Consider the following 13,973-nt stretch of genomic DNA (forward strand, 5'->3'; position numbering starts at 1 on the left):
CATGATGAAATCTTTAGGTGGGACCTGATTGAAACAGCTTCACATTGTCCCCTATGGCGTCACAAAACTCCCAGTTTAACGTGTTTGTATGGTTGCCCAGTTATGACCACGTCTGACCATCTTCTCCCCCTGTTGCTATGTTGGGACGCCAGCTCCTCGTGTTTTCACTAGACCCCACAACAAACACTCAGCATTGACTCACAGCCCCAGTTTGAGAACCAAGCCCTCTTACCCTCAGAAGCCCGACACTACACACAATAGTGGCTTGTTTCACCTCACGATGGGAAGTTGTGGGAGATGCTGCCGTCACCCCAATAAAAGTCCAGGGAGGGAGCTCGATTACTCTGGGGCATTTTTGTCTGCTTGTAAAAATCATCAAATATTTAAGAAGAGGCCAGACGCTGTAATTTGCTGTTTCTGTGAGGGGCGTTGTTTTATTTTTACTCACCGGCCTTTCGAAGGGGCAGCGGTTGTGTTTGGCTCTGGTCGCAGTGCTCATTTAGATTTAGAGGCCATGATACAAAAGGGAAAAACAGGGTTTTTTCCGCAGCAGCGCGTCAGCCACAACTGTGCTATGAGGGCTGCACTCAGCCCCGCCACGTTACTGTACACAGGGGTATGTGTGAATGACTGAATGTGTGTATTCCCAGGTTATTGTTTTTAGCTTTAACTCAACATCATGCTCATAAATTCCCTCAAGCTATGCCTTGTCTTTAATAAGACTTGCCCAAGGGAGGAAATTGTCTGTGGTCACACTCTTGCCAACCTCCCGCCCCTTTAAACGTATGGAAATCTAAAGACTTTACCATGTGTGTGTGTGTGTGTGCGATTGCTCACGCCGTTGTGCAGACATAAGATGATGTTTTTTCTTAGAACCACACACACAATATGATAAAGTCAGATAAAGCGCATTAACATGCTTCACTGAAAACAAATACCTCACCTCAGCTTTGTCCAGTCGCATCTGAAGTAACCTCTACATATGGGTCCAATCACACAAGGGGTTGCCCAGAGAATATGGGAGAGGTGTAGGCTGCGGAGGGTGAGCCAACAGTCACTGATTCCTATATACACGTTGCCTGCCACCATGTGCTCTGGATTAACACATGGCACAGAGACCAACACTTAACCTCCCTCCACTCCCGCTACAATCCTGGGTCAGACCATGAGGATAGGTGTATATTGGGCCAGGGTTGCGCCTTAACCTCAGCTTCTCTCATCTCAGCTCAACTCCTTACCCTCTTCCCTGCCTCAGTTCTTCCCTGCGGGTAATTTACAGCGCTGCGTGTCCTAACGTTACTCATTATTGCATGGAAAGACTAAGAAAGGCGATCCCGTGTCCTGCTGGTGTGAGACTCGCTCTTGGAGTTATCTCATTTTGTATTATTCATTTTTTCCCACAAACCATTAGTGCTGTCTGTGATGAGCAAGCTGACTCTCTCCGCTTGGATGACAGATCTGAATGGCTGGTCAAGCAGTGCTGCTACTAAAACACAAACCAGAGTCAGATAGGCAGAAAAAAACAAAGGCCATTCAAATTGTTTGGGTCTCGATGCTCTCATTCCTCTCTGGGATGATACTTTGATTGCGTCTCATCACAACATGTGGTTCGCAAAAGATTTTGTTCCACGTTACACATGAATGAAAAGCCGCCTGCAGACACTGATTATTTCATATATTAGCAGAGAGCTTTCATCGCCTTCCTCTCAGACCTCCCAGCTGGCGGCCGCTGTCATTCCAACATTCCTAACTCCACTTAAGTGCTTCACACTTGAGGAAACGTTCCTCAAACTCTTGATACACAATACCCTTCACCTTACTCTCAGAATATTCTTGATAGAGCTTTGGGAATATACTTCTCATATTTTTCAGTTACATGCAACATATTAAAGTGTCCAAAAAACTACGCCACTTCTGCACTATTTCGGCATCTCACTCCCCAGCTGCAAAATGCAAATCCGATGGGTTGGCGGTTTTCAGTGTGTGTCCATCCATTCATCCATGATCTCGCAGCCATTTGAGCCCACAAGTCTATTCTAGCAATTTTTGTCCTTTTCAGCAATTCCTGTGAAAGGTTTTTACAAATGACAAAGACAATTTTGTCTCTGCAGTTTTATTAGCTCGTGGGAGCCCCTGTCTCTGACCCCGGAGGCATGTTAGAGAAGTGGCCAAGTCAGGACAGGAACACTGACAGAGGACGAGTCCCCCAGCAAGCCTGAGAAAGCAGTTGTCCGTGTTGGAGGGGAAGACAGGGCTCTGGCCAAGAGCAATGTTCAAATCAAATCAAATCAAATCGGTTGTGGTTTCCCTGGCCCTCTTCCTTCCTTTCTTCAATGGATACAACCTTTATGAGTGCTCAGAGGCAAAATAAAACTGCTTTAGACAACATGTGAATGACAGTACATCAGTTTATTTTAAACATCTGAGCTTTTGTCTTAACCGAGCAGACGTGTCCAGAATGAGCTTTACAAGTATGAGGCTGTTAAGTGAAACTGATCAAATTGTAATTTAATTATTCAGGTTGTTGTGATTTTATTGTCTGAATTTTTTCCATATTTGAAATAGGTTTTCCTGTTTTTCTAAAACTTGTAGCCACTCCAGAGGAGTTACTATTAGTCATGGAAACTCTGAATGGAATGGCCATGGAGGGTTGTTATGAAACTCAAAAGTCAACAAAGTCATGGTTATGATAAAACAGACATAGTGGTGTGTCCTCTAATTTCATCAGTGCAGTTCATATCAAATGATAGGCCTGTCTGTCATAATATTCCCCACTTGACTTTCAGGAAATATACAAGCACTGACTCAGTGTAACTACAACACTGGCTGAATGGATTTTTCTAACAGTTTTTTTTATTTTATTTTTAAACTGAAAAGAACAAGATGTCTGTTTATGCTTTAAAACAAGTAAACTGTCACTAAAATCTACAACTCAACAACTCAATACTGAATACTGAACTGAAAAACTCAATAAATTCTTACTTGTCAAGAAACAGTTATGTGAAGACTGACCGGTGGCAAGTCTAACTGACCAGAGGACAAATTCACGTGACTAAAGTGTGATCATTAATGTCTCTGACTGTTTTTTAAACAATTATAATCAGACCTGCCCTCCAGCAGTATCAGTCTTTGGCCTCTCTGCTGCACCCGAGACGCCAAGAAATACTAAATCGTGTATGTCAGAAATTGCTAACAAATGTTGCCTTTAGACAGTGAGTGGTAGGGAATCAGCAGTGCCGTTACATGGTCCAGTGTTAACTGTCTCCATATCCACGTCTCTCTCTCTCTCTCTCTCTCTCTCGCTCGCTCTCTCTCTTGCTCTCTCTCGCTCTCTCTCTCTCTCTGCACATACACTGACATATAGCAGCGTTGCTCCACTGGGTTTATTAAACTTGCTTTATGATTTATTGCCATGCAAAGAAGGAACTGTTACGGGCTGCCAGCTGCCAGATTTGATTACTGACTACCATTTTGGGCCTAAAATCAAGTCTCGCAGTATCCTCACAATCCTTTCATAGGAGCATTTTAATTTTTAAGGACATCTACAGCTGATGTATAACAAATCAAATGGGTTTAAACAGATTTCATTGATTACAATGGAAAGCACTTCCTGCCAGAGCACTGTCAAAAACCTCTTCACAACAAATCTGAACTTTCAGCCATCTTTCTCCAGCTGCTTGTAAAGTGTCTGGGAGAATGCAGAATGCTGGCTGAAAGGCTGTAAACTCCTCCATCGCTTACATTTTGCCAACGTCCCAGTGACCTAAGTGTCACTTCTCACTCCATTAACACAACCAGAAAACATTCACTTGGAGCTTTCCAGATCCCAGTACATTCAGATGCACTGTACTGACGCAGAGAGAAAGTCTCCCTGAATTAATTGACAAGCACCACAGTTTGAAAACCCCCTTAATGAATTGTCTTATCACTGCACTGCGTCTAAGATGTTATGATGGAAGTGCTTTCTGTTGTTATTGTAAGGTCAGAATGGTAGAGATGTTTATTTTGGATAAGCAGTGCTTTGTTTACCGAGGCAGTTTGAATGTCTATTGTGCAGACGGACACTGTAAATATTAACGTTTCGCTCACCTCTCTGTGTGCGCAGATATTAATGAGTGCCTCAATGAAACCATCTGTGGGAACCACGGCTTCTGCGAGAACACAGATGGCTCCTTCCGCTGCCAGTGTGACCAAGGCTACACCAACCCGCCGGGAGACATGAGCAGATGTGTTGGTGTGTAGCTGCTCTCCGATAAATATTCACGATAAGCTAAAGGATGAGTCTGGTGATATTTTTCTAGATTCTTATTGTCAACGAATCCATGAAAATAAGAAAACCAGCAATGAACTGAGCCTATTTTCTGTGTAGCCAAAGCCTGATGGAGCTTTTTTCATCGGTGCCACAGAACATCATTGTTGTTTAAAAACCGAGTCAAAACACAATTGTGAGTCATAACATTGCAGTGGATGACATGTTGCTTTAATACAATGAACATGGGCACTGTAATGTCTTGTCTTTGACTCGGTCCCACACACTGTCCTGCTGCCGTTGATACTCACAAGAACAACTAACATGTAGTAATCTGCAGGTGTTAATAGTCCATAACAAAAGCACAATTTTTCCTGTTTGAGCAATGCTTACTAAAAACTACAGTGCCCAGCTGATTTAGGAAATTATCCAGCCTTTTTTGAAAATTAAAGTATATATTTGTACCCATACTAAGATTCACGTCTTCAGTAGGAACCGAAACATACCAACATATTGTTGGTTGCGGTCTTTTTGTGGGATTTGTTAACAATAAAAAAAATTGAGAAAATCACTTCATCTTTTTTTTGTAAAAAAAAAATGTTGGGTAACTTTTACTATATTTAGCAAATTTGAACGACTTACAGCATTTTATATTTGTCAGATATCCATTGGAAAAAAATGCCTTTACAAATCTATAGTATACGGTACTTAATAAAGGAAATGTAAATATTTATAATTCACTTTTTCACGATAGATATAATTTCATTAACGATAAAGACGGTTATTTCGTGCCTATGCTTTTGCACAACCTTGCCTTGACCATGTTGAGCACATTCCTGTGCGTCCTGTGCCTGATCCTTTGCCGACCTCACGCCCTCCTCTCCCTCTGTCTTTCGCAGACGTGAACGAGTGCGAGATGAGCTTGGCGCTGTGCGGGGAGGCCCTGTGTGAGAACGTCGATGGCAGCTTCCTGTGCATCTGCCCCAACGACAATGAGGAATTTGATCCCATCACCAGCCAGTGCCGCTCCCTGGGTAATAGAGCAGGACTAGCGCTCACAGTGACTCACAGGACTTAATTCTCCATCCCATCGTTGGGAGACGGAGTTTTCCCTGATTTAATGAGCCGTCTCTCATTATCCAAACAACAAGGGTGACGAGGTGGACATTACTTACTCCACGTCTCTTAGAGTATCTTTTGACCTGGCTCTTTCCATTTGTTTTATAGGCTAGAGTTATGGTTGGGTGGGCTGCCTACAAAAATTTGTATTAGCCTAATCCTTCAGACAAATGATGAAATAACTCCTCCAGGAGAGCCAAGCAAATGCCCCAAGGCCCTAGTTACTGTAAACCAATTTCCCCACCAAGACAAACAAGGATAAGGTGTAGTTATTGGCAATTACCGCCAAAGACACATTGCTCTCTTCCATGTTAAAATGAGCGTCAGTGCAGAGGTTACAGATATGCAATATATTGCAATTTCAGAATGACAGAACGAGCCTTTTGAGTCATGGAAATACCATCACATCTCAGGCTTGATAGGCGTATGTGTACACAAATTGGGCGTATTTACATTATTAAGCGGCGCGCCCTCAGCGGGGATGTTTTTTCTTCTGCCTGGGCACTAAACCCCAGCTATGCCTTTGTGTACCTTTTTGCCACATTCCGCTGTTTGCTTTCGACGTGTGTTAATCAATCATGTGAGAGTGAATGGTGTGTTGACTCACATGCCAGTGTTTCCATTTGGCTAAGCCAGCAGCTTAAGGGCGAAAAGCCTAAGCCCTTGCCTTTGGACAAATGAGCAGGCTCAGCAGTGGCAGGCGAGGGTAATGCACTACCTGCCGGAGGCATGTGGACACACTCTGATGGATGAAGAGCAGAGGCCACCTGATGCTGTTGCTGTGTGATGATGTGCTACTGAAGTGCCAGAGCTACTGTAACTTTATGTCCTCGTGATCCCACCTCAATAGGGAGATTTAAGTTCAAGCATTTCTGTCAGTGAGCATTTGCCCTCCCGAACTACCGAAACCCTACCACTTCCAAGTTTCCTTTTCTGCAGCTAACCGTGACCTCTGACCTCCCTGAGCTGAGCTGAAGAAATACTGTCCTTGTCCATGTACCACAGATACTACCCCGGAAGTCGCTCCTGAAGTCCCTCCATCTGCTACCTCAGCTGAGGAGAGGAAGGAGTGTTACTACAACTTGAATGATGCCAACTTCTGCGACAACGTTTTGTCTCGCAACACCACCAAGCAGGAGTGCTGCTGCACGGTTGGGGCGGGCTGGGGGGACAACTGCGAGATCCACGCCTGCCCTGTGCCAGGAAGAGGTACAACAAGAGGCTGATGAACTGTATTGAGACTTTATAACCCTTTCATTTTACTAATGAAGCCATTTCTTATTTTTCAGATGATTATAACCAGTTGTGCCCTCATGGTAGTGGATTATTACCTCTGCCTGTTTCTTCTACACAAACTCTGGGAGAACAGCGTCCTTACATAGGTACTCTCTCTTTCATTAATGCTAACTTGTTTTATTGATATATATTTGAAAAAGGTGCAATGCCCTGTTTTATTTCTACCTGCAGCAACTTTTAATGCCAGATAAATAGACTTAATCCGTTACCATATTTACGAGGCTGCGTCTACAGCTAGCCGAGGCTTAATGAGATGCCTGCATACCTGATTAATTACCATAATCGTTGTGAGCCCTGACTGCGTCTTACAAGAGGAGTGAATGACATTAGAGGCAGGTGGCCAGTGTTTGTGAAAGCAGAGTTGTTAGTTTCCATTTCACCACTTATGAATCTTTCTGTCTCCCCTCAGATGCAAATGAGTGTGAGATGTTTGGATCAGACATTTGTAAGAATGGACAGTGTTCAAATCTCTTCTCTACCTACACCTGCTACTGTCGCTCTGGCTTCTACTACGACAACATCCGGCTTGAGTGTGTGGGTAAGAAATGACATCTGTTTATACTTTTTAACATTTGAAGACATTCATATGACAATAACAGATGAAGTGTACTCCATCCATTCAGCATCCTCAACCAATAGGCAACAAAACCCACCATATTATACAGAAAATCTTATTTAGTCGCATCAAAAAATGTATAAGAGGGGCGTCGTGTAGCGTAGTGGTTTAAGCAGGCGCCCCATGTGTAGAGGCTACAGTCCTCGCTGCAGTCGGCCCCGGTTCGAATCCCGCATCGGACGGCCTTTCACTGCATGTCATTCCCCCTCTCTCTGCCTCCCCGTTTCCTGTCACTCTCCACTGTGCTGTCCATTAAAGGCATAAAAGCCCATAAAAATATACTTTAAAAAAAAAAAAAAAAATGTATAAGAAATGTAATGTTGCAGATCTTTTAAACTCATATATATAATGAAATACTACTGATGATTAATGTCTGCCTCTCCTTATATGTGTGTTTTTAGATTACGATGAGTGTGAATTTGGAAATGCCTGTGAGGATGGAGCGTGTGTGAACACGGCCGGCTCTTTCAACTGTTTCTGCAGTCCTCCATTAGTCTTGGACAGCACACGGCGCCGCTGCATTGGCCTCAACACCACAGAGGGTGCGACACACACATCCACACAAAGACACACACACATTTGTTTATTTTTCAATCACTCAGTTTGTTGATAGTTGGGAAATTAACCTGCAGCTGTTTTGATAATCAAATCGTTTTCAAGGAAAAATGACAAACTCTGTGGTTCCTTTTTCAGAGATGAATCATTGGAAATTCAGTATCTTTGTATATGGGTTGCTGTTCATGCAAACAAAGCATTTCAAATACAATTTGTGCTGTGGGAATTTGTATGTGGTATTCGTTTTAGTATTTTCAGATACGCTACAGATCAATCAATCAATGAATTCATTGAGAAAATAATCTGCAGCAATAATAAAAATATCTAGCTGTGGGGTCTAGGCTAATGATTTTCCCTCTGAGGAAGCAGAGGGAACAGTACAACAGGGTGGGTTGAACTTTGCTTCTGTACAGTAACAACAAGAGGTGGGGAGTTCATTGTCTGTAATGACATATTCAACTTTGTCAGCCTGTTCAGCTGCTTTGCCGTGGGTGGAGGTGGGGTTCAGTCCAGTTCTTAGAGCTGCATATGGCAGTTTTTATTGCAGTGAGCGACTGCAATGGACAGTTTGGATGTCTTCGCTTGCTTTGTTAATCTCTACTCATTCTGTCTCCCAGAAACTATAGAGCCTGATCACGATGTGCACATGGATATTTGCTGGCAGCGTCTGGAGGGCGGCAACATGTGTGCAGAACCCCTCCAGGGACGCAGGACGACGTACACTGAGTGTTGCTGCCTGTACGGCATCGCCTGGAGTGGACAGTGTGCATTCTGTCCCAGGAGAGACTCTGGTGAGAAGCATGGATGAAGACAGTGTTTACTCTTTATATTAACACATCACTGTTATTGATATCCAATATATAACCCCTCCCTGTGTGCTATTGTATTCAGATGACTATGCAATCATGTGCAACCTGCCCCGGAGAGGAGGTTCAGACAGCCTGCGGGAGCGGCAAGGATACGAGTACGGACTTGAGGGGCCAGAGGATACTGCGGAGCCTTTTGTTCCTCCATACTGGGACAGTTACGGCAGCCCTGCAGGACCCTATGACATTCCTGAAAGCGTTCCTTTCTTCAACGACAATGACTACAGCGTTCAACAGCCACCTGTCCCAGTCCCACGACCACGGGAGCACCAGCCACGACCAGTGGATTCTTATGCAGGTGGGTATATGCATGTTCTTATACAAGTACACACTGTCATATGAACAAAGCTGTCAAACTCATGATTAGTGATTGCATAATGGCAAATTATTAAGCACAATGTATCAAATAACAATGTGAAAACACATTTTTTTCTAACATATTTCTGAACATATTTCTTCCAGAGCGCTACGAGGGCTTTGAGGGACTCCAAGCAGAGGAATGTGGAGTCCTGAATGGATGCGAAAACGGCCGCTGCGTGCGCGTGCGAGAAGGCTACACCTGCGACTGCTTCGACGGTTACGAGCTTGACCTAAACAAGATGGCCTGTATAGGTAGGTTCTATCCCCAGCAATCTTTGATATCTTTCCCAGAAGACCACCCACATACAGACTCTGTGCTCCAAGTAAAAATGTTCAGGGACTTCCTAGAATCAATAGAGAATCAATCACGTCATTTAATCCTGTCTCAAAATGTGGTGTTGAATCCTGAACTCAAACCGCAGTGAACTTTCCCTTCAGGTTTAAGCCTTTTGGAGCTAGGTCTCGGGTTAATTTCAGTGAGGTAACTCTTCATGCAATATATGCTCAAGGAGAAGCTTTGAATTTAACAACCTTGCATTAAGTTATGTTTTATGGGAAACTAATGAAAGCGGTGTACTCCTCAAAACCACCGTGTGTTACCCTTTGGTCTGAAATTCCCTAGTCGCACGCTGCCAAGAGTAAGAAGGCCTTGAATCTTAGCCACTCAGTGTATTACATGAGATTTTATATCTTTTAACTGTACTTTGTTTGTTTTGTAAGAAAGTGAGACTGTCTTGTTGTAATGAAATGCTGTGTTTACAATATTCTGTCTGCGCACAAGCTTATCAGCTCCAAGGCCAGCCATTTTCCCAAGGAAAGCGATTGAATTCCGACACTGTGGAAACATTTTGGAGCTGCGCAACTCGTGCCATGCCTCCTTTTATAAATATCACCACTAGCATTTCCCCGGCAGAACATGACATAAACAGAAGAAGGGTCATTTGAGATTGACTGCTATGAAATGACAATCAGACCTCCCATGCTGAGAAAGGGAAAGAAAAATCTCTTGAAGGCCAAAAGGAAACGTAATCCAAGGCATTGTTAATTTTAACATCATTTTGAACCGTTCAGCGCTCAAGATCACTGGGAAGCAAAGTTCAAACCTTATCCAGCCGACACGCAAAATGACGGCATGTTTGATTAAAGATATACAAGATGAGATATTATGCAACATTGACAACTTTGTACCTCCAAAGCTGGACTTTTGTGGAACTAATTATAACAGCTTTGTTTATTGCTCACAAGATTGTATAAAATATTTAAAAATCTCATGTCAAGGTCCATTTAGTAACTGTTCTGAGACTTTTGATCCTCTCACATGAGCTATATCAGGACATGGAGTTTGCCTAGTTGTCGTGGAATTGTATAGAGTTGCAACTAATGATTATTTTCATTTCTGATTAATCTGCTCATTGTTTCCTCGATTAATTGTTCGCTCAAATCAATGTGTTGCTCTGACCAACCAACAGTCCAAAACCCCCAAATATTTAAAATTGATGATTAATGATGAATGATTAATGGATCAACAAAAGAGTTATGTATTAATTTTGTGTAGATGTTCACGTTTCAATTTTCACAATTTTCCACAGAAAAAAATCCCTTTGACTTCTCTTCTACATTAGCTTAATAGTTGAGTTTCAAAGTAGTTTTTTCTTAGAGTTTCAAGAAAAGAAGAAGAAGAAAGAAGAGGGAAAGAACAGTCAATGTGAAATCATTTGTATGAAACCTCTAATACCCATAAGGCCACTCAGCAGCAGATGTGATGCAGGCAGCTGTTTCAGCTGTGAAATCTCCCTGGTGTCTAACTCCGCATGTCTCCTTTCCCTGCAGACATAAACGAATGTGAGGACATCAGCGACAAGGTGCCCTTGTGTCAGAATGGGCAGTGCACCAACACAGAGGGATCGTACAATTGCACCTGTTTGCCGGGCTTCGTGGCCTCTGCCCAACCACACAAATGCATCCCAACGATCCCTGAGTCTGAGCTTAGGGAGACAGGAAACTGAGACAGTGACTGTTGGAGCGCTGGCTCCTCCTGCTCCCTCAAAGATCACCTTACACACCCTTCTGCCCTCTTCCCCGAGGGCCTGGCACTAAACCTCCAACAGTAACGCTGAATCGTCCAAACTTGTTTCCCTACAGACATACACACACACACACACACACACACACACACACACACACACACTGCATTTAGCACAAAGCACATCCATATCCGCTTCATATACACTCAAGAGGACCAGGAATACAGTGCAGTGAATGTATTACATGGGATTTAGTATTCACCAGATATCCATTTGCCTTAAAGGGATTTTGTGGACTGATTTTTTTTTTGTTCAGTAACCCCAGGCAATTTGATATACAGATATATTTCCATATTATTTCTCTGTCACTTCTTTTTTTGTTGTGTTATTTATTTCATCTACATGGCCTCTGCAAACTAAGAAAGCAACCTATTTTCAGAGGGCATACTTGGTTCCGTTTTATTTTATTTGTCTCAACAATTGATTCAGAGACAGTGTGGGGAGATAATAATTGTCTTTTCAGCCACTCATAAAACAGCTTGTACATCACTGTCAAACCTCTTAACAATATTTTCTCACTCAGTAATTGTAATTATCTTTGGCTTTGGACTAAATGGATGCCAAGGTTGACAAACGGCACAAATTCGAAGAACAAACTTTTCCCACAGCTGCCTTTCTGTACTTCAAGATTTACTACAAGCTGAAGTTGAAGAATCTCTGGACCAAGAACTGGGAAGTCAGCACAGCCAAACTTTCACATTAAAAGCTTCAGCCTTTTACGTGGACATGGAAAGACTGTAGATGTATATGATGGTCTATGTAATGTTTTGAAAAAGGTGCAATAGCTGTAACCTGCCTTCCTCTGTTTTGAAACCATTACCACAATTGTAATACAAGCAATGAAGTAGGAAAACATGGACTCAATCCCAATTATTATTTTTTCTTTTTAACAGTATTAACATGCACCATGACTTATCGAAGTTTGGTTCTAGCCTTACTTCTGAAATTATAAGAAGGTACGTCGCTTGAAATCATCCACATATATCACTGCTTTAACCGTAAGATTGGTTTTATACTCCAGCATCACACAGGCAAAAGGATTTCACATTCAGCTGCAATGCAATTGGATCCCACATCTCACATCAGACCATTCCCATCTGTGCATATCTGAATGCGTGTAAAGACAAAGGCTTCGTTGGAGAGGTTTGGTTTATTTTGTACAGATCTAGTACTATGTATTATTTTTGTTACATATTCTCTTAATGCATTATAGCACAACCAATATTTTTGTTTGACATAAAGCATAAAGTGTAAGAAAAATCTGGCATTATAGCTTTGTAGATTTATACATGTCTGTAAAAATGTTTTTTAAAGCATATCTTTTTATGTATGAGGAGAGTGGCTGACACTGTACCAGAAGAACTGTGTGTATACCCTGCCCTGTGGAGCAGACAATGAAATATATTTTTTGGAAGTGGCAGCACTGTTCTAATCACAGACATTTTGTCTCTTAAAGTTCATTACAAAGACAATGCTTTTGAAATGCAAGCACCAGCTTATGTGCGTCACAACTTTATGGCTAAATATTAGTAATTGTGAACATTATTTCTTTTAGTCTCTGTTGGATCCTTTTGTCATGAATGTACCATAGACAGTATCAGCCTACTCATTTGGTTTTCTGAATTCCTTCTCATCCCTTTTTGTCTTTTATATTCAGGTTTAAGAAAATGATGGCATTATTTGTCTAAAGGACTGAACTTCTCTCAAGAAAGCTCAGCAGCAACATAAAAGTTTGATTGTAACTTTGGAGGATGACTTATGCCCTTAACCTGCATTCATAAATTACAAACCTACAGTTGTACAGATGCTTCCACTTGATGTCCACTGTATTTTACTGTGCTGTTCAAATCATTGCCTGAACCGGACCAGAAGTCTAACATTTAGGACAAAGTTGGGATATTTAAAGCCTCTCAAAACCACAAATAACTTGGGATAAATGTCTTGTTGTAAATCTGTGGTCATTGGAAATATCATGCTCATTCATTTTGTTTACCTCTTGACTGTAATCACTATCAGTCATCAAAATAAAAACATAAAAAATATCCGTCTCTTTGCCATGAAAATTTATTATTTGTAGTATATGGTATTCTATGACTACTAATTCATATAAAGATATTAGATGTTATTCATACACCAAGCAATGAAGTTCTTGAACAGTTTGGTGCAGGTATGTACATCACATTAATGTGTAATAGTGATGTTGTAGTAATGTGTATTCTTTATTTAAAACGTAATAATAATATCACAATGTGAAAATACTTTGTTGACTTTTTTTAAGTAAAAGTGCAGAACTGTTATCACCAAATGTAAAACTACTTAAACTATCAGAAGTTAAAATATTTATTATACAAAATGACACTTCTCAGGGTTTTATATAAGTAAATACTAGTGTTATTAAAGTATTATTGATACAAAGGTATGTAAGCAGCACTTAAATGTTTTAGCTGGTCAAGGCAGAGCTAATTTTAGCTCATTTATATGGGTAGTTTGACAAAGCAACATCCTATGTAAGACCTTAATTTTATTTTATTTTTAAATGTGAAATCTTAATCTACAAACCACTGCCAAATAAATGTGGTGGAACAAAGAGTACACTATGTCTATAATATTTCTGTATTCGTCTGAGAAGTCGTGAAGCAGAAGCATTAAGTAGGAGAGAATGGAAATATTTAAAAGTTGTACTTACAGCACTGGAGCAAATGTATTTGACTACGGGAATGAACCGCAGACTTTATATACACAGACTGTCCTCTGGAATATAAATAAATCAGAAGTGGGGACCAGAAATATCCGTTGTATTAACAGAATCTCACATTTCATACAAAAAG

The 13,973-nt window shown here is 41.5% G+C and overlaps 1 protein-coding gene across 2 annotated transcripts in view; it reads left to right on the forward strand.

Annotated features, from left to right (window-relative positions):
- Positions 1–13,187, forward strand: part of LOC130180194 (latent-transforming growth factor beta-binding protein 2-like) — an 84,940-nt gene extending 71,753 nt beyond the window's left edge. For both annotated transcript variants that reach the window (XM_056393611.1, XM_056393612.1), the window contains 10 exons: positions 4,106–4,234; positions 5,149–5,283; positions 6,374–6,577; positions 6,658–6,750; positions 7,074–7,202; positions 7,682–7,822; positions 8,453–8,626; positions 8,727–8,999; positions 9,164–9,313; positions 10,892–13,187. In XM_056393611.1, coding sequence (XP_056249586.1) covers positions 4,106–4,234; positions 5,149–5,283; positions 6,374–6,577; positions 6,658–6,750; positions 7,074–7,202; positions 7,682–7,822; positions 8,453–8,626; positions 8,727–8,999; positions 9,164–9,313; positions 10,892–11,067 — 1,604 coding nt within the window. In that variant the 3' untranslated portion in view covers positions 11,068–13,187. The remainder of the gene's footprint in view (positions 1–4,105; positions 4,235–5,148; positions 5,284–6,373; positions 6,578–6,657; positions 6,751–7,073; positions 7,203–7,681; positions 7,823–8,452; positions 8,627–8,726; positions 9,000–9,163; positions 9,314–10,891) is intronic.
- Positions 13,188–13,973: the final 786 nt, after the last annotated feature.

Source organism: Seriola aureovittata, chromosome 13 (assembly GCF_021018895.1).
Source record: "Seriola aureovittata isolate HTS-2021-v1 ecotype China chromosome 13, ASM2101889v1, whole genome shotgun sequence".
NCBI lineage: Eukaryota > Metazoa > Chordata > Actinopteri > Carangiformes > Carangidae > Seriola > Seriola aureovittata.